At 36.0% G+C, this 20,230-nt stretch overlaps 2 protein-coding genes across 2 annotated transcripts in view; one reads left to right on the top strand and one right to left on the bottom strand.

Moving 5' to 3' along the window:
* The window catches only part of LOC110456458, a 20,235-nt gene extending 14,399 nt beyond the window's left edge, over positions 1–5,836 (top strand). The window contains exons 9-12 of the mRNA XM_021507235.1: positions 3,144–3,165; positions 3,351–3,400; positions 3,857–3,908; positions 4,395–5,836. Coding sequence (XP_021362910.1) covers positions 3,144–3,165; positions 3,351–3,400; positions 3,857–3,908; positions 4,395–4,552 — 282 coding nt within the window. The 3' untranslated portion in view covers positions 4,553–5,836. The remainder of the gene's footprint in view (positions 1–3,143; positions 3,166–3,350; positions 3,401–3,856; positions 3,909–4,394) is intronic.
* Positions 5,837–5,934: 98 nt separating this feature from the next.
* On the bottom strand, positions 5,935–15,252 carry LOC110456485 (L-sorbose 1-dehydrogenase-like). The gene is made up of 11 exons (XM_021507269.1): positions 14,726–15,252; positions 12,864–13,072; positions 12,342–12,531; positions 11,926–12,057; positions 11,300–11,421; positions 10,863–11,030; positions 10,219–10,369; positions 9,390–9,544; positions 8,882–9,050; positions 8,329–8,554; positions 5,935–7,777 (listed from the first exon to the last, which is right to left on the bottom strand). The coding sequence occupies exons 1-11, from the start codon at positions 14,850–14,852 to the stop codon at positions 7,612–7,614; spliced, it is 1,815 nt and encodes a 604-aa protein (XP_021362944.1). The 5' UTR covers positions 14,853–15,252; the 3' UTR covers positions 5,935–7,611.
* Between the last annotated feature and the right edge of the window lie 4,978 nt (positions 15,253–20,230).

Below are 20,230 nucleotides of genomic sequence, written 5' to 3'. Positions count from 1 at the left end.
TCAATAAACGACTGTACATGTAACATTTTAAGACCCCCTTTTACATAATCTTTAACAATGACATCTCTCTTAGCTTTATCTATTTTACTATTCCACAGAAAATTAAAAAGCTCTATATTTAATTTTTTAAGAAAACAATCATCTGGATTTGGTAAAGAGATAAAAAGGTGGTTGAATTGTGAAATTAATAATGATTTTATGATATGTATCCTACCAATAGGAGTCAACAATCTTCTTTTCCAGGTTTTAATCAAAGTTTTGAGTTTTACAAATTTCTTATCGTAATTCAATTTTGTTATCTTATGTAAATCTACATCAAACTCAATACCTAAAAGTGTAAATTTCCTATCCCCCCACTGCAAATTCAATTCAGGATAAAGAATTTCATCACTGTATTTTTTACTACCTATCCAAATAACATGTGTTTTTTCTATGTTTATTTTAAGTCCAGAAATATTTGCAAAACTTTTCAATTCTTTAATTGCCTCTTTTAATGAAATTTGTGTGCCATCTAAAATCAAAGTAGTGTCATCAGCATACTGAGAAAGTAAAAGCGGGCAACTGTCAATATTAATACCATTTATATGTTTATTATTTCTCAGTCTTACAGCTAAAATTTCAGCGCATAATATAAATATATATGGAGCTATTGGATCCCCTTGCCTGAAACCTCTTTTAATATCGAATAAAGATGATAAATTTCCCCCTTGATTTATTGCAGACTTTGCGTTTGTATGAAAGACTTTTACCCATTTTTTATGCCATTGACAAATTAAAAATAATCAAGAACTTTTTCAATAAATTTCCAGGACACTGAGTCGAAAGCCTTTTCAAAATCTATAATTAACAACATTCTGGTATGTTATTTTCATCTGTATATTGCATGACATCATAAACTAACCTAGTATTCTCCCCAACATAACGACCCGAAATAAAACCTGTTTGATCTGTGTTTATTATACTATTTAAAACTGTTTTTATTCTCCTTGCTATTGACCCCGATGCAATTTTATATATAATATTCAGAAGAGAAATTGGTCGCCAAATTTTTAGAAACTGTCTTGGTTTATCCCCTTTAGGTATACATGTTATTATTCCCTGTCTTTGTGTTACTGACAATTGCCCATTAGCGTAACCAAAATTGATTGATCTCACTATAAAGTTATTCAGCTGTTTCCAGAAACATTTTAAAAATTCAACCGTAAAACAATCAGAACCAGGGCTTTTCCCATTTTTCATATTATTTAATGTATGTGATGCTTCATTAAGAGTTATAATGCCCTCTAAACTATCAGATTATATATTATTCAGTCTAGGAACATGAAAGTCATGTAAAAAGTTGTCTAAATTAACATCATCTATATTATCATCATTGGTATATAAAGACTCATAGAATAATCTAACTTCTTTAAGTATCTCATTTTGATTAGTTATTATATCCCCATTTTCTTTTTCTGTTTTTGGAATTATTTTTGAGGTATAATTTCTGTTTTCGAGATTAAAAAAGTAGTTAGTTGGCTTTTCTCCCTCTTCAACCCATTAGCTTTAGATCTAATAATGCTGCCTCTTAGTTTATGTAATCTTATATTTTTTCTAATTCTTGTTTTTTCTCCTTTAATTTATCAAAATCAATATTTTCAACCGATTCTAAATGTTTTATAATATCTTTTAATTTGTTTTCTAAATGGTTCTGTTGTTTTTTCTTATGTGAAGCATATGAAATAGTTTTCCCTCTAATTTCTATTAATAACGTTTCTAAAAACAGCTGATCATCTATAAGGAATTAGATCTCAGAGTCCAGAATTTTGGATATATTGTGTGGATTATACACTGGAAGAGCATATTGGGTTTTAACGTCTAAAATAATTTTGTTTACAATTTCAAGATAGTCTAAATCATGCAATAAAGAATTGTTAAACTTCCATAGTTCTTTCACCTTCTTAAATTCGTTAAATTTTAATATAATAAATGGTATAGAATGGTCAGATCTGTATCCTGGCTCAATATTAGTTTTAATTAAACTAGGTAATAAGTTTTCAGAAATGAGAAAAAAAATCTAAGCGGGCTGGCTTAATTGGATTACTTCTTCTCCATGTATATCTTTTATTATCAGGATTCTGTTCCCTATAAACATCAACCATTCCTAACTCTTCAATTATTTGTAAGATATTTTCTCTAGCTTTTGGGTTATTGATATTTTTGTTTAGCTTTTATCATAATCAATTTCAGGGTTTAATACTAAGTTAAAATCTCCACATATTATAAAACATTCATTTTTTAAAAGTATCTATTGATTCTACTATGTTGTCATAAAAAGATGGAGTATCTGAATTTGGCCCATAGATATTTATAAGTGTAATTTGTTTCCCTTCTATTTCTAAATCTAATGCTATGAAATATCCAGTCAAATCCTTTTGAACCTTTAAAACCTTTACCTCAAAATTAGTATTAAATAATATGCAACCCACCTAGAATTTGACCTCAGAGAGTTAAAGTAACACGCATATCCCCACTCTGTCCTAATTGTTCCTTCAATTTCTGGAGTAAAATGAGTATCTTGCATACAATCAATATTAAAATCTTTACACCTTAAATATGAAAAAACATCCTTTCTCTTGGTTTTATCCCCCAGTCCCTGACAATTTGCCGATAATATTCTAATACCTTCCATTAATCTGGACATAATAACAGCTTTTTATACAATAATTTACTGAAACATGTGTAATAATTATGGATATTGGATAAATTCCTCAAGATTAAAAAAAATAAAGTTTAAGTGTCAATACCTCGGCTCTCGCCTTGAGGACGTGCCATGAATTGGATTAGACCTTTATTTACGTGGCTGGTTTCGCTAATGGAGCATATGACACAAATACCCTTCCAAAACACATGGCCTTTTCGTCATTGTACATTGAGTATTCATGGAAAAAATCATTAATAAATCTATCTGTATTTCATTACGTTACGACCCGAATCAGTTTCCAGGTTACCCCTCGCTGTCTACGGGTAACAACTTGGTTCTGTGGTTCTGTTGGTTCTAAATATGTACAAAGGTTTTTTGTAGAGCCAGAATACCTTTCAACCATATTGATATACAAATGGTATAGTTAAATGAGTACATTTTTATCTTAACTTTATTTCAGAATGGACAAATAAATCCTTTGAGTAAGTACAATTAACTTTTTTGTCAAATAAGGTACAGTAGACTTTTACGTGTTAACAATCAATTCTTCATACGAAACCAACCAACAAAAATATTTTACTTTTAAAAGATTTACTCTGAAAACTGTTTGCTCCGTGTATTCAAACATTCTCATAATTATATAATTATTGTATATTTTTTGTTTAAGGACCCAACATCATTTCGAATCGAAATACTGAACAAGTTAACCTACACAGGGTAAGTTAGTTTTCTTAAAAATGCACATAACCACGATAAATGCACGCGTTGCAAATATGAAAAGAGGAAACGTCGACATCAAACCTAATATTACTATGCGACGTACTTGTTGCTAAGATGAGCAAGACACCTCGTGATCAGTACATAACTTAAATGAAAATTTAAATTAAATATCTAATAGGCTAATAGTACATTTGTTAATGCTGACGGTTCCATTGACTGCACTAATGAAAATTATCCTATTTCAAGTTTTGTGGAAAGTGAAAGAAAATATACTGAACAAATAGGTTATGTAAATCATATACTGATGTATACGGCCAACATCCACCGGAGAAAAACAAATTCCGAACTGATAAAGTACTAACAGTCTTTTTGCCCCACACATTGCTGGTGTTTTGTTTTGTCACGCTGTTGTCGGCCATCGTACTTTTATGTATGCTTTGTTTAATCTTATAGACGGTCTATGCGGCGCGTGTGACCAGAAACACACAGACTGGACAAGTTGTTCGTAAGTTGAAACACGCAATAATTGGTCGTTATTATATATTTTAGTCGTCTGTTTTGAGACATACAAAACAACAATCTTTGTACACTTGTCTTTACTTGATTTCCGTTGATGTATTTGTATCTTAAGGATCCCTGTACCACTGCTACAAAGCTGTAACTATGTATTATAAACCGACTTTGCCGGCATGACTATAGCAATAATAGATCATTCCTGAAGAGAAAATGATACCTTGCGGGGACATTTATGAAAAATAATGGAGATGAAATAAACATAATATGCATGTTATCAACAATAGTGCTCTGTGTATAAAAATAAAAAATAAAAAAAATAACGGTGCCTGACCGGGATCGAACCCCAGACTTCAGATTGTTACACTATCGTTCTAACCGACTGAGTTACCTGGTCAACGAAAAAGTCCTTGCCCAAAATTTGCTACAGAAATGTTTACTTCGTTTTCTTATTTACTGTTTCCTTTTTGATATTCAGAGAGTTATCAGTGGGACCTACTGTGTCGGAAATGTCAAGAGAGAGCAGCAGACGTAATGTGTGTACCGTGTGGCCACATGGTTTGCTGTAGACGTTGTGGTAGACGTGAACGCGCCTGTCCTGTTTGCCATAGGTTCATCGATGGAATTGAACAATAGACTATTGCATATTCCCGTTTTACATTGGGTATTGCAGTACGGTGTGACTAACTTTTAACATAGAAAACATCTTCTAATATGGTCTTATCGAGGGAGACATGCAAGAATGTGTTAAGATATCAAATGATGATCTAAGGAAAATCTCAATCTGGGCTAGAAAATGAGGAAATTGTTTTTAATCTTGATAAACTGTAGCTCTGCTCTTCCCAAGGCGGGTTGACTCTTAGTCACTGCAACTTAATCTATATTTTGATGAATCAACCGCTATTATTGTTTCTAATCATAAACACCTAGGTTTGTTTTTTCAACTGCAATGCTATTTGGTCTAACAACATAAACTATAAACACGAAAAATCTTGTAAAATAATTAATATACTTAGAATGATAAATACAAAATTGAGAGAAAATCACTCGAAACAATATATATCACATTTATACGTCCAATTTTGGAATATGCAAATATTGTATGGGCGAACTGTACGCAGAATGAATGAAGTGTCTTATGGTCAATCCAACTAGAAGTAGCACGTATTATTTCAGATTTAAGTCGTGGAACAAAAGACATTTACACGAAAAATCTTTGTTTTTATAAAATAGGAAATTAGAAATGCACCTCTATGATATAATTCAACGGTGCATCAACAATAATACTTACAATTATCATCTTCGCCACAATAGAATTGTTGATGTTCCAACACCGAGAACTCGGTTATATAATGCCGGTTTTGTCCCGAAATTAATGTCTGAATGGGAGATGTTTTACACTCAGCTTAAATAGATTCTCAATCCCAAAATATGTTTAAATACCATGGTGATCGAAAATTTAATATTACTTTTTGACAACTTAGAAACTATGCCAGCAACATGAATTCAGTTCTATTTTAATCTTTCTTTATTGAAACCCCTGCCTGCTTATATAATTTTACTGTTAGGGATTGTGCTCACTTCTTCCTCCATTGTTCCCTGTATATTAATCAAAGGCAAATTCTCACGAATTCCATACATGCTCTTAATACTATTCCATTAAATACTATGACCTTTCTTTATGAATGTCAAAGACTAGATATCAATATGAAGATTCATTCGATTAACTAGACGCTTTTACTAGATTATACCTATTTGTTTTTCTATTATCACATGACTTTGCTTTATGAAATGAGACCAACACAAAATTGTACGTGTATGCTGTCCACCAGCACCATATGTCTGATGTTTGTATACTCTTGTTTCTGAAACAACAATTTTCAAAAATAAAAATTAAAAAAAAAATAACATGTAATTATCAATATATATATATATTTAATCGTGCATATACATGTATTTAATTATTACTTCAAGATGATGTGTGTAAACTGTTTATTACTGTAAGAAGAGGGCGCTCATAGGCTTTTCCTGTTGCCCAATTCCTTTGTATCTAAGATATTAACAATAAATATTTTGGGGAAAAAAACCTATACAAAAATTAAGTGTAATCTGAAAAGATAGGTCTATTCAGGATAGGAAATAATCATTTCAATTTAATTAGAGTAATTATATAATTCTAAGACAATTTACAGCACTGTGTAAGTGTGTATTTAAAAGTGGCAAAACAGAAAATTTTCTTTAGACCATAGGGTTAAAACTCCAGTCTTAAATATTGGCTAGAAAAAGTTTTCTGGAATAAATAGACATTATTTCATACGCATATATGTCGGTAGCTCTCTATCAATTGTCTATTTGTAACAGTGGAGCATACCATATTCATTATTGAATATATTTCATTTGTTATCAGGAGCATACATTGTACTTTATTATATAATTATGTTTCATTGGTAAAACAAATCATCCAGTGTAATCTACTAAATACATTTCACTTCTAATAAAGAGCATACACCTTGTACATTGCTTATTGAATGCATTTCTTTGTATTCATGATAACACATTGCTCAACATTATATGTATTCTATTGTAATCAGGAGCATATAGTATATTATACATTATTTCTTTTATTTTATTGTAATCAGGAACATACCTTGTACGTTATTAAATATATTTCACTTATAATCAAGAGCATATCTTGTAGATTATTGAATAATATTTTAATTTTATTATAATACAGTCAGAATGCTTTCTATAATAGCTTCAAGTGATTGCATTTTGAATCTTGCCTCAACAATAGCAGTTCAAACTATGTCCTATTGAATAACCGTTACACCTGCATAACCTACATTAGTATTTTTGGATTGTTTTGGGATACACAATACAGTTTAATAAAACGGTTAACAACTGTCTATAAACGTCGGTCGATATTGTACAGTAGCTCAACATTAGTGCTGATAAAATGCCACCAACCTCCTAGCCAACCCAGGTGTGAACAATCTACGGCTTTGATCAGTTTGGACTGTTGTTCGTCGGGTATTATCATTTCTGTAGTATTATATTTTAGACTAGAATTGTTCACAGAGTATGTATAACCTGGATTCAGCTTACTTAAAAATATCATTACCTAAACATAACGGTATACAGTACTTTTCAGAATATTTTTAAACTATTAATAGGTGAGATATTACATTGTTTTGATGATGCTTAACATCTAGCTTTGATCATATTGTATTACATCTAAACAGTCATTATATTGGTATCCTTTATATCCACTTAGTATTGCTGTTCGTCTGTATTAAATGCTAACCACATAATTATGTTTCGTTTCGTTTGTATTTTATTTACCCTGGTCACGACTTCAGACTCACCAGGAATGTATGAAAACCTATTACCAAACGGAAACAATGATCCGTCGTATCTGGTCTGTTCAGGAACTTATAAACGTTATTTCCATATAGACACACTCTTTAGTCAGCCACCTCCAGAAGGTAAGATCTTTTAGGTTGCCCATATTAACATATTGGTCTCTTTTTCGGTTGTAACCAGAATTGTTATTGAAACTCTTCGTTTCTTTAATCTGTAAAATCGTTATCAGTGCAACACCCAAAACACATTACTGGGATTAATCGTAAATGTGTTTTTGTGTTTTGCATAGCAACTTGCTATCAATTTTGATAGAAAACCGGTGATATGTCATATCATCCAATTGTAGTCCTCTTTCTTAAGTTTTGGACTGTGTTCACGTTTTTGATGATATCAGCAGCTTTCTCCGCTATCATGATGACCTGCGCATGCGGGGATCCGGAATGGAGATCCCGGATGACTGACGCGTCCACTACTCTTAGTCCTGACACGCCCTTCACCCTAGTATGAACAACGGAGTTAAACAAATAAGGTGCTGAAATACTGCATATTTTCATGTGAAATTCGTGCAAATACTCTGTCCCTGTGGGATAATACAAGTATAAACGGACACTATATCGGGTAATTAGAGTTTAACAAAGGAAACCTTACGTGATAACAAGTACTTTATTAGATAAGTTTCGTACACAGAGGTACCTTGTGAGTTACTGTTATATAAAGGATGTTTTGTTGGATAACCACAGTATGTCGTTATGTTTTGAAGATACTGATTATCACTAACTTTTCGTGTGTACTTTATTTCGCGAACTATAACAGTAGGTTTATTCCCGTTTTTTAATTCGTGATAGAGAAAATGACATTTCTATACATATAGTGGTTTTTTTTAATAACTACGGTATATTAGGGCACTTCGTGGAATAAGTACAATATATTGGGGATATTTGTGGAAAAACTACAATATATTGGGGCACTTTGTCGACAATTTGTTTTATGAAATGGAAGTTTATCGGTATGAATTGATTCTTGCTATCACATTATATAATTAACTGTACCTCAGTTGGGAATCAACAACAGCTGTCGGGTCATCTACCGATCCCATCCTACACGTGGAGGCCTGGTGATATAGCGTGGACGCCAAGTGTCGCACCATACATCCCCAGTACTCGTCACTTCCTGGAGTAAATTCCCTACAGAATCTGGGATGCTGGGCGTCGGAAGCGCTGGCTCCTATTCTGGCCATGGTGGACGTGACTGCCAGCCTCTCGCATACACGGATCCCTAGGATAAAAAGTAACCGCAGATGCAGATATTACTTCAAATCGTGTATCCGCATAATGAACCACATGTGTATATTTTAGATTGCAGATAATGACAAATTTCGAATTGTCATTGGCCCAATGGATATATCATACCAATCGATGTTTAGAATATATGCCATCTTGGTCTTTTTCAAACAAGTTGCAGATGATACAGAAACAGGAACTTAACCGAGAAGTGACTGACATTACCAAAATAAGATTGAAATTGAAGTATATAACATATACCCTGTAAAATGAAGCAGCTACATGGGGCTTAATATGTGTGATAGTAATATGCTGTACAAACCTTTCACGAATGTATCAATGTCACCAGAATCTGCTAAATAATTTGGATCAATAATCGGTGGGTCCATTGGGTCTTTGGAACGGAGTCGGATTGTGCCTTTACTTTTTGGTTTGAGAAGAATAATGCCATATGAAAAACTTTGTTTGCCATCTGGCAATGCTTGGTACACCTGTAAGTGTAAGAAATGTTTTCAAACGTGTATTGATGAAATGTTATATCAACTTGGAATGGATAATACAACTTCCTCAACAAGATTTCTTATCGCAAAGCTTGTTTACAATTACTCAGCAATGTCCGTAATAATCAAAATATCACAGTTGCAGAGGACTGGTTATTAGTAAACACTTCAATAACTTTCCTTTCTCGTTTGTAAATACTAATTGTCTAATGACAGTGATAAGTTCACGAAACTTATTTTCGAAACGCATTTCACCAATTACATAATCGGGTAGTCTCGTGTTTGTGTAAAAGAACATATTCAAGAGACAACCATTTTGGTGAGACTTGCCTCATCCCTGAAGTTGTATTCTCCCATGTTCTTTCCGGAAGTTGAGGCGGACTTGCTGTAGAAAGAGAGCTGAAGATCAGGGGGCTGCTTTCCTTCCAATGAACTGTCACTGTGGAAGAAGGCTGATCCCTCTGGTCCTCCATACGATAAAGGACCTGGTAGAATATCATTATCAATGCAATCAGGTGAAAACAGCATCATGCTAATGACCCAATTCTTCCTAAACGGTCTCGTAATGGGGAGAGACTGAACTACATGTATGACTAAATTTTCGGCACCACCAAAAATGGTTATATTTGGAAGGGCAACGTATTAAAAAACGCTTCTTAATACATCATTCCAGAATATACATGTCAATCCAGAAAGAATAAACTAATATCTTCTCTTCACACAAGTGCTTTCAAACAAATTCGACTGGGGTTGACTGTAATGTATGGTGATAGGAAACCCGTGTAAACCATTGACAATATTGATCAAAACTTCGTCAAGATATCAAGTTAAGACACATTGAAGCATAACACAGTTTCGTTAAGAAATATATACAGAGATTCACTTACTTGATCGTCTCAAAATGCGGAAGCATACAATTTATTATCGGTTTCGTTCATACACTTAAGACATATTAAAGTGTGTATACCATTTAGAATAGGCGAGGACATGTGGTTGACCCCGTCTCTTCCTTTGAATTACAAACGTGTCACCGTACCACACAATGGTCTGGTTACCATCTTGTCTCTTTGCACTGGAATAGGACATGAGAACGTAGTACCACATATATTTTTAGAAGAACATCATCACCTCCTCCATTGTGGGAATACAAGTTACCTACCTTTGCCGAGTACGTAGTACCGTAGTTGTTCTGTAAGAGACTCTGCCTCCTCCTCTGTAGTTGAATGCGATGTGTTGGTTAGCTGTCGGAACACAAACATCAGATGGTCTCGCAGGTTCTCCCCCACCGGAAGGTCAGCAATTACGGGAATCTACGAGGGAATGGTTGACATTTGGATAAAAAACAAACGGTTTATTCATGGTAACATAGAAATGTTTTGGATTAACTATCATGATATCAGTCTGATTTTTTTATTGTTCGATATACATGTAACTAAACATTAATTTTGTTTGTATATTTTCTCGTGTATTTTCTGAGGATTACACTAATGATGCTGGTTCTTTTTGTCCATAGAAGCCTTACCACCTTGTCCATTAATGGTTCCCTGGCTCTTCCATTATGCCGCGGAATGTTCTACGGCATGTATAAGAAGATATCCTGAGCAGTTCTATTTCCACAACAAAAATGACCGCGAAAGTGACATCGGCCTTATCTCACGGGTACCATAAATTCCACGTTCCGTGAGACCAATATTCCTTGCACTTACACGACCCTTATCCCCCAATGTCGCCTTACCTCACTGTCTGTGGGTACTTTCCCTTGCTTTACCAAAATGGCTTCGGCTGAATAATTGCAAGCCTTACCCCCATGTCCTTAAGGTGCTTCCTAGGTCCTACCCCAGACAGCATCAGCAGTTGAGGCGATTGGAGAGCCCCTGCCGACAGAATCACTTCTTTGTTTGCTCTGACGGTTCGCCGTTCCCCTTGATAATCAACCACTACCGCCACAGCCCGTCCGTCATTAATAACTACCTGGACAGGTAAGGATCAGCATAAACAATTATACATAATGAAACATGTACATACATTTTAGGGGAAATTTGATACTGATGCAGTTCTTATGTGATATGTGAACAAGTCGAAGAAAGAAGTCAATGTATTTTCTTAGATTAAAATTGAGAAAAGATTAACAAACTTTCCAATAATATTAATAATGACCTGATAACAAAGTTGTCCAGTTTCAAAAGCCAATTACATCATGTTTTACTGGGTACCACCTATTGGGCGTTGCATTGTCTTACTTTGTAAACATGACTGTATGTATGGACATCTAAGTTATGCCGGTGCATAACCGGAAGGAGAAATGCGCGAGAGGTGCTGTATCGTTGTCCGTTTTTGATATTGGCCTGCATGCTGGAGAAACCTGTGAATATAGGATCTGGTAGTGGTCTGACCGATTTCAAATTCATTCTCTTAAAATGTATCTGGCGACTATCCTGTTTGGTAGTGTTATAAAATCAGTTAATTATAAGTGTAATAATTATTAGTTTCTTATATTAGAAACAATACAATTTCAAAACAAAATGTCTGTCGATTTAGACTCCTGTGTTGATTGATAGACATATATAAAAAGTTTTTTCCTGAATCGTTGCATTAAGATAAAATTTTGGTGTAGATATTCATTTTACTCATAAAACTACAAAAGAAAATGTTTTTTCAACATCATCAAATGTTTTTGTTATAAAAGTGAAATCATATTATTACGACATAGCAGAGAACAGTTAAAGAAAAAATGTATTCAAAGCCGGCGTGCAAGGTGGCAATACGATTGTATGGCCAGATCGGCAGCGGATCCGAGACGGGTGAAGAAGGGATGCGATGAACGGTATCCAGGAAAAATTGGGATTTTACGTTCAATATCCTTTACCGTTCTGGGTTGGTCCGTTAAGATCATGGATAACCTGGTGTCCTATTTCCTTCCAGGCCTCAGCATAAATATCTACGAGTGGCGTTACTTTGGCCTCAGAAATAGGCAGTGGACCTCCACGGGAGTGATATGCTGTAGTAAAGAAGTGAACATTCTAAAATGGCATGAAGTGTACCAAAAGGAACTGAGACACGGGCAGATAAACTACAATCCGTAACCGCTGTGTACCAGGGTATAGTCTGCAGTCGAATAATTTATCAAATCACAGGAAAAGGATTAAAATGTTGAGTGAAAAGGTTCTTGTTGCTTTAATCAAGCAAAATTTTGAAATATCACATCTGCTCATATTTTATTTGCATAGTATTACATATGAATTAAAGGACGATGCCTGCGAAACGCTAATAGATTGAACTCACATGAATTTTCCAAACTTGTCATCTGAATATCTTCTGACTTCAGGAAATACGGAAGTACGTCATCATAGCTCCATTCGTCACATCCGTCAGCCGCCCATTTATCGTACACGTCACGCCCACCCCGGTTATACGCCATGGCATTAAGGTTACTAGAACCGCCTAGAAGCTTTCCACGAGGTATATATCCGACCTACAAGAAAGTATAAGTTTGTGATACATGTATAACTTCATATCCTTACAGATTGTCTTTGCACCCCAGACAATCAATTTGTAATGGTATTTAAAGGCGGACCGAATAGAAGCAATAAGGCGTAATAGGATGCTAGCTAGAAAAGTGCCTTCTGTTGTACCGATGCAGTTCCCACTTTTCCTGGCGCTTAACATGTGTCCATCATAAAGTCTAATTGCATGTAGTGTTTTAATAAAACTGCTTAGTCATTAGCATAATGAGATGATTGGCCCATCTCCGTCAACATTAAATAGCATAAAGCATATAATGGGCAGTCGGAGTAAAATGTATACTTGGTCTTTCATTGCAAAATATGCATGTTGTTGACGAGTTGTATAGAACTTCCAGTCGAGCTCCGTCCCTTGTAGACTAGGGAAATAGTACGGGATGGTCACGCGTGGGTCGTTGTCCGCCGCTCCTCCCGCCTCAAGGATAGCCACTGTGACGTCATCATCCTCGGACAGACGACTCCCAAGAACTGAACCCGCAGTGCCACCACCAACTGTACAAATTACACAAAGGCATGCATTTAAAGGGGCGAGATTTGAAAAGATTACTCGCAACAGTGTGTCAATCTCACCAGGGTGCTTTAGACGGCTACTTTCCATTTAGATCGCTTCAGTGACGGACGCTAGATGCTGTCAATCGTGACGCAACCAAGTTGTCTGCCGTAAAATGGATGCAGATCGTACCTCCCCCAATCATTATTGATGGTATTGGGGTGATTCCTAACTGTTACTTATCCTGTTCCATAAAAGATAGAAATGCCTAGTCATTGCATGTTCCAGTTCTATCCGCTGCGACGAAAAGTGGGATTCTGACGCGGTTTGAATGCAATAGCTAGCACAAAGAATAGAGAATATTATCAATGGTGGGACTTTCGTGTCAACAACTAAATGTTGTTGTGAAACCATTTCATTCATATTTAATTTAGCTTTGCGTTTTCATATACTTACACTTCGGTTTGTTAAGATGTGTACATACAATGTACATACTTTATTCATGGATAGGCAGCTAAGAATGTGCGAGTTGTCAATCGGATTAAAACTGTATCTTGATCTTCGCTCCGTTCCGTAGTGTAGATTACGGAACGGAGCGTAGACCACGATATGGCTTTAATTAGAGTGACCATAAAAAAATAAACAACATTTCGAGATTTAACAGAATGTGTACATTTTGCAATCCAGCTCTAATTGAAGATAAAGTACATTTTTACTCCAATGTCCATTTTATTCAGATTGAAGATATTTTTTTTTACATATAAAGCCTAGTGTATTTAAGCAAGTACAACAGTTAATTACAAAAAGGAGGAAAGAATTAATGTAACTTAATAAAACATTAATTATGTTTTTGTGTTTTCAACTTACGTGTGGAAAGGCCGACGGAATAAAGAGCAATGCATGTTTCTTAGTATAGCAGTGCTTGCGTTTAGGTAATAGGATTGTGTCACCATTTCTCAGTAGAATTTATTCAAATTTTGTAGTTATATTGCTTTGAAGTAAAGAAAATTTAAATGGAAATTTATGTAAAAAGGAGTGAATTTGGAAAAAAAATATTGAAACACACAATTTTTTGCAAAATAATGTCAATAAAAATGATACTAACATAGATTAGTATTGCATTAATGTATATCAATTTCATAAATACTGAAATTGTGTAAAATTAATTATCTATAAACGATTAAAATTGACATTTTATAATAAACCATATACACATAGTAATTGCATGCAAGAGTTATGGCTCTTGAAAAACTTCACAGTAGTGAAATAGGTAGCCGGTTTCCTGAAGTACAGAAAAATGGACACATGTGACTCATTGATTAAAAAACAACTGAATTAATGCCTGGATTGCTTTGCAATACTTTAATATTGAAAGAACACACCGTTCTATCAATAATAAGCATACAATAGTCATCACTTTAATTTTAAAAATTAGATTATGCGGAAATTGTGATACTGTCTCCCTACATTGGATTTTCAACAACGGATGTACTTCCTATTTCCGTTTAGCAATACACTCCTATGACCTTAAGATAACACCAGCTAAGAGTGTGACTCTGAACTGATCATACAGTGATAATATAAGCAACTGTATCTATAAGTACAAATATATACATAAGTAACCATTACAGCATAAGATATATATATATACATACTGATGATATAATCGTACGATTCCCGTAGTTCCCTGTTGGTCGGGTGGTCTGTAAACCTACATCCGTAATAAATTGCAATACTACAGGTGATGGTGGCCAGACACCAGAACTTGTTTACGGGCGCCATGGTTGTTGTGTACGTGTCAACTTGTAATACCACATATCTATTAAAGCGTTGTCACACGACACCTATCTGATAGCAGTATACGGCTGACGAAGTACAAACCTCAAAGCTATTCCAATATACGCAACAAACATAAAATGTAAATATAGAACACATGATTCAACATTTATCATGTGAACACGTGTTGTCTGTAATCCTACAGATACAACATTCAACGTATCTGCTTGTATCTGCAAGTACCGTAAACAGTCACCCTTCTTGCCAACTTTAAAAGGTGATATATAAGTATGTGTATGAAGGCAACATCGGCCAATTTTGTACGAGAATAATTTAAATTTTAAATCTGGCGACGTCTATATCTGTTACTGGGTGGCTGGATTACATACGTGTCAAGGCTGGGAACTGTCGGGTAAGTTCGCGTGATTCAACAGACCGTGACATATAGGACATGTGGTTCAGCTAGTAAGAAAGGGTGAGCGTCATAAAGTGTTGTAATAAGTTATTGCGATGGTGTCGGTTTTCATAATCATGGAAGTAACCCAAATGTTCATCTGTGTCTTACACTACACCACATTACACTGTAAACTTGATTTATTCTACAACAATCAACCATAAACTTTATTTATGTTACAACAATCCGCCATAATCTTTACTTATTTTACAACAATATCAATCCCACAATAAACACAATAACAGCAAATATTATGAAACAAGTTGAATCAACTTATATTAATCACTCTTGTTTGCCCGGTTCAAAGAGCGAGGAGTTTTTATGTGGGAGGAAACTGGAGAACCCCCCAAAAAAACACGGTAACCCCATATATGTCCACGTCCGATCAGGGAATCGAGTCCAGGCCGTCTGGGAGAAAGGCAACATAATGCGATACCCAGTGTGTCGACCGACCACAAGTACTATGCTATATACTATGGTATGCTATACTCTAAGTTTGTTTTTTGTACACAAACAGTATTTAAATATTATTTTGCAGTCTTTTACAATCATCCGTTCACTATCGCTTTTGTTTCATAGAAACTGCAAACAACTCACTAAAAACGATGTTTCGAGGCAGTGCAGCCAGCTGACAATTAAGTCGTTTCGGGGCATTTCCTCTCATTTGCGAGCACTCTGAGAGATTTAATAATACTTGAACATTTAAATTATCTATATTGAATTCAGTTTACAGCTTAGATATGAATTTGATCCTCCGAAACGTTTCTGTTTTTCTGACCTTCAGCTTTCCTTTTCTTGATAGCAATATCTCTATATCCCCTACCTACAGTGTACACATGTGGCAGTTGATTCGTTGTTAAAACGCTTGCTCATGACTATATATCATGACTTAAAGATGTTGACTGCTACTTACCACGCACGGTTTCCAAAGACGCAAATTAATGAAGACTATGGACATGATAATTGTCGCTATCAGGATCTCGCAGGGAAATATGCTTTAGATGGTGTGATATGAAGGTCGATGTGTTTGATGATGTTCATGAGTGTGCCATGATGTTTTGTTGTCACTACCCGAATGTTCGACGTGAGGACGTGAAATTACTTGGATTTGACCTAAATAAACATGGCGGGTGTCGTCGATGAAGCAAATGACGCTTACCCTTCCGGAACACCTGGTCTTATTTCATTTGTTTTCGTTTTTTTAGCTTATTTTTAACCCTTCATGAAGCATTCGACATATCTGTTTATTTCATTTGCTTAATAATTGAGCTTCAGTGAAACCTGAAGACATATATAGCGTACGCAAGAAGAATTACTTTATGAATATGTTCCTTTATGTTAGATGGGATGGACATACAAGTACAATGTAGAGTTTATCTTCAACTACCTTCATCGAACGATTTAGTATGTCTTCCTGGCTTATAGGTCAATCGCTATGAGGAAATAACTGTAGTTTTAACAATGAAATTCTTTACACTGTATTTTAATTACTGAGTTATACCCACTTTAATAGTACTTTGAACATATATTTGCATTAAAAATATTATTATTTTAAGTTGTTAATATCTGTGAAATTTAACAAAAAATGTAGTGTTTTACATAAACTGTATACCGATTAATAGAGTTCATTCAATCCCTCTCGACACACAACTCGATAGATTTACATAATATGGATCCCCGTATCTAAAACACATGCACAGACGCTACCTTGTCATATTACTTTAAACAAGGGTTCAGATAATATTACACAACCAGGATATAACTATGTGAAGGAAACCTTGACATGTTATCAACGTGTCTCGCTCGATTTACGAAAAGGGTCAAGTGATTGAACTCTGTAGTCAAAATGCAAGCTCTTTTATTTGAGGTAGATTAAATTTCAGGTGATATTTATCTTCTATAGGTAAGATTAAAACTGACAACCATGGAATGTGAAAATAGACCCGTCTTATCCCGCACGAACGAGGTATGGCATTGTGTTACTGATTGTGTGTACAGTACGCTTTAAACACTAAAACACATACAGCATAGTAAATGTCAAGGACAATGGCAAAATGTAGACCCAGTTATGTAACAATAATAAAACAGAAGATACTGTCCTCACCAGGTTCACGTTAAGATACACTAAATACATCGAGTAAGATAGAGACAAGCCCTATCTGTCCAACGGTGAGCCGGACACCAGGAACTGTGTAATTGTTATACATGTAGTCATAATAGTTATAATTATTTAAAGAAGGGCTAATACAGAATTATACAAGGTCAAATTTAGTTTAAAACTTATAATCAAGCCATGAAACCTTCATTAAACATATATATGACCATTTAAATTACCGTCCGATTGCAATAGAAAATATATAGCTAAAGCTTTAAGACAAAAATATTGATATAATTAATCACACTCCCTAAAATGGAGCTCATTGTAAGGGGATTCAATACTGGATTTGAAACAATAAAAGCACTGCATAGTTTATATGTTTAAACTCAAGTTTTAACAGCTTCGTCACCTTATCGGGAGCATTTCTATAAGTGAATATATGTAATTATATACCATAAAACATTATCTTTTTACAGTGTAGAGCTTGTATCCGTGGACACCCATGGAGACGTTACCAATGTGGATTGCGATTGTTACATCCAGGAATGAGTGGATACTCTGGCTACGGGATGTCTGGAGTGGCGTAGCTCGAGCCCACATCCAGGAATTAGCGGATCCTCTGGCTACGGGATGTCTGGGGTGTCGTACCTCGAGCCCACATCCAGGAATGAGAGGATACTCTGGCTACGGGATGACTGGAGTGTCGTACTTCGAGCGCACATCCAGGAATGAGTGGAGACTCTGGCTACGGGATGTCTGGGGTGTCGTACCTCGAGCCCACATCCAGGAATTAGCGGATCCTCTGGCTACGGGATGTCTGGAGTGGCGTAGCTCGAGCCCACATCCAGGAATGAGGGGATACTCTGGCTACGGGATTTCTGGAGTGCCGTACCTCGAGCCCACATCCAGGAATTAGCGGATCCTCTGGCTACGGGATGTCTGGAGGGTCGTACCTCGAGCCCACATCCAGGAATGAGAGGATACTCTGGCTACGGGATGTCCGGAGTGTCGTTCTTCGAGCCCACATCTAGGAATGAGAGGATACTCTGGCTACGGGATTTCTGGAGTGCCGTACCTCGAGCCCACATCCAGGAATGAGAGGATACTCTGGCTACGGGATTTCTGGAGTGCCGTACCTCGAGCCCACATCCAGGAATTAGTGGATACTCTGGTTACGGGATGTCTGGAGTGTCTTAGCTCGAGCCCACATCCAGGAATGAGAGGATACTCTGGCTACGGGATTTCTGGAGTGCCGTACCTCGAGCCCACATCCAGGAATGAGGGGATACTCTGGCTACGGGATTTCTGGAGTGCCGTACCTCGAGCCCACATCCAGGAATTAGCGGATCCTCTGGCTACGGGATGTCTGGAGGGTCGTAGCTCGAGCCCACATCCAGGAATGAGGGGATACTCTGGCTACGGGATTTCTGGAGTGCCGTACCTCGAGCCCACATCCAGGAATGAGTGGGTACTCAGGCTACGGGATGACTGGAGTGTCGTACTTCGAGCGCACATCCAGGAATGAGTGGGTACTCAGGCTACGGGATGACTGGAGTGTCGTACTTCGAGTCCACATCCAGGAATGAGTGGAGACTCTGGCTACGGGATGTCTGGAGGGTCGTACCTCGAGCCCACAACCAGGAATGAGTGGATACTCAGGCTACGGGATGTCTGGAGTGTTGTAGCTCGAGCCCACATCCAGGAATGAGTGGGTACTCTGGCTACGGGATGTCCGGAGTGTCGTACTTCGAGCGCACATCCAGGAATGAGTGGATACTCTGGCTACGGGATGTCCGGAGTGTCGTACTTCAAGCCCACATCCTGCATTCATCCACAATTAACAAACTTGTGTATTGAAAATACATATCTACTAACATCGGCTTCCTCGTAACAGAATCAGATTTTGGAACCTTAAATGGAGACAGTTTTCAAAAATATTTCTTTAACTATGTAATTCACAGCTTCATCAGGTGCACAATATTACAAGCAAGCGCTGCAGCTATAAGTGATAACGAGTATATCAGAGATACGCAGGACAGAAACAACCCTCCAGTATAATGTTACTATAGTAACAAGTGGTAATCCCCATGCCAAATATGATTATAGCACACAAGGGTCAAAATCGTCTTTTTCTCCTAAAGCTTCACAAATGCATCAAAGATTCATCAGGTCTACAAAATAAAAATGACATGATCATCGTAAGTTTCATTTTAAAGCAAAGTCATATTTAAATACTCTTATAAAACAACGATCTCGAGATATGTAATTTTGATTTATTGAATATGAACTTAAGTAATTAATTTGCAATGAGGTATTAAGGCTTATAACTTTATAAAAATGAATACCACGAAATAACCATTTATCTAAATTTTTGCATATGTCCGTCACGATCTGTTCAGATGCACACAAGCTTCACATCAAGTTGGTTATGGCCAGTCGAAACCACATGAAATCATATTTGAGTGTCCCAGTAATGTGTTTTACCAATGTATAGATGTGAAATCGAGGGCCTTGTGACTTTGTTTAACAGGTGAACTTCATCTCATATGTTCCTTCGTAACATGTTGTGTTGTTCCAAATTTAAACATTCTGTACGTTCTATTAGACATTTGTCATTTTGAGGCAGACCTACCACGGAGCCAGAGATGGACACTGAAAGTAGTTAAATCAGGGAACATCTCAAAAATGTTTTTCATTTCATCTGTATTCAGGATTTTTTTAGAAAAGATTTTTTTTTAAATTATGGTTTACACTGAAAACAAAGACTCGGTGCATAATTCACTCCCTGAAATTATCGCTAGAACAGTCTTCTAAGAATAGCATAAAATGATT

This window comes from Mizuhopecten yessoensis, unplaced genomic scaffold (assembly GCF_002113885.1).
Source record: "Mizuhopecten yessoensis strain PY_sf001 unplaced genomic scaffold, ASM211388v2 scaffold8745, whole genome shotgun sequence".
Taxonomy (NCBI): Eukaryota; Metazoa; Mollusca; class Bivalvia; order Pectinida; family Pectinidae; genus Mizuhopecten; species Mizuhopecten yessoensis.
This window is presented reverse-complemented; position numbering and strand designations above follow the sequence as displayed.

Excerpts from the sequence above, each read along its gene's own strand:
- LOC110456485 (XM_021507269.1), bottom strand. The coding sequence starts at position 14,852 with ATGGCGCCCGTAAACAAGTTCTGGTGTCTGGCCACCATCACCTGTAGT. Across the intron at positions 12,058-12,341 it reads GACAAGTTTGGAAAATTCAT|CATATCACTCCCGTGGAGGT; the intron begins GTGAGTTCAATC and ends TCTTTACTACAG. Across the intron at positions 9,051-9,389 it reads AATACAACTTCAGGGATGAG|GTGTACCAAGCATTGCCAGA; the intron begins GCAAGTCTCACC and ends TTACACTTACAG.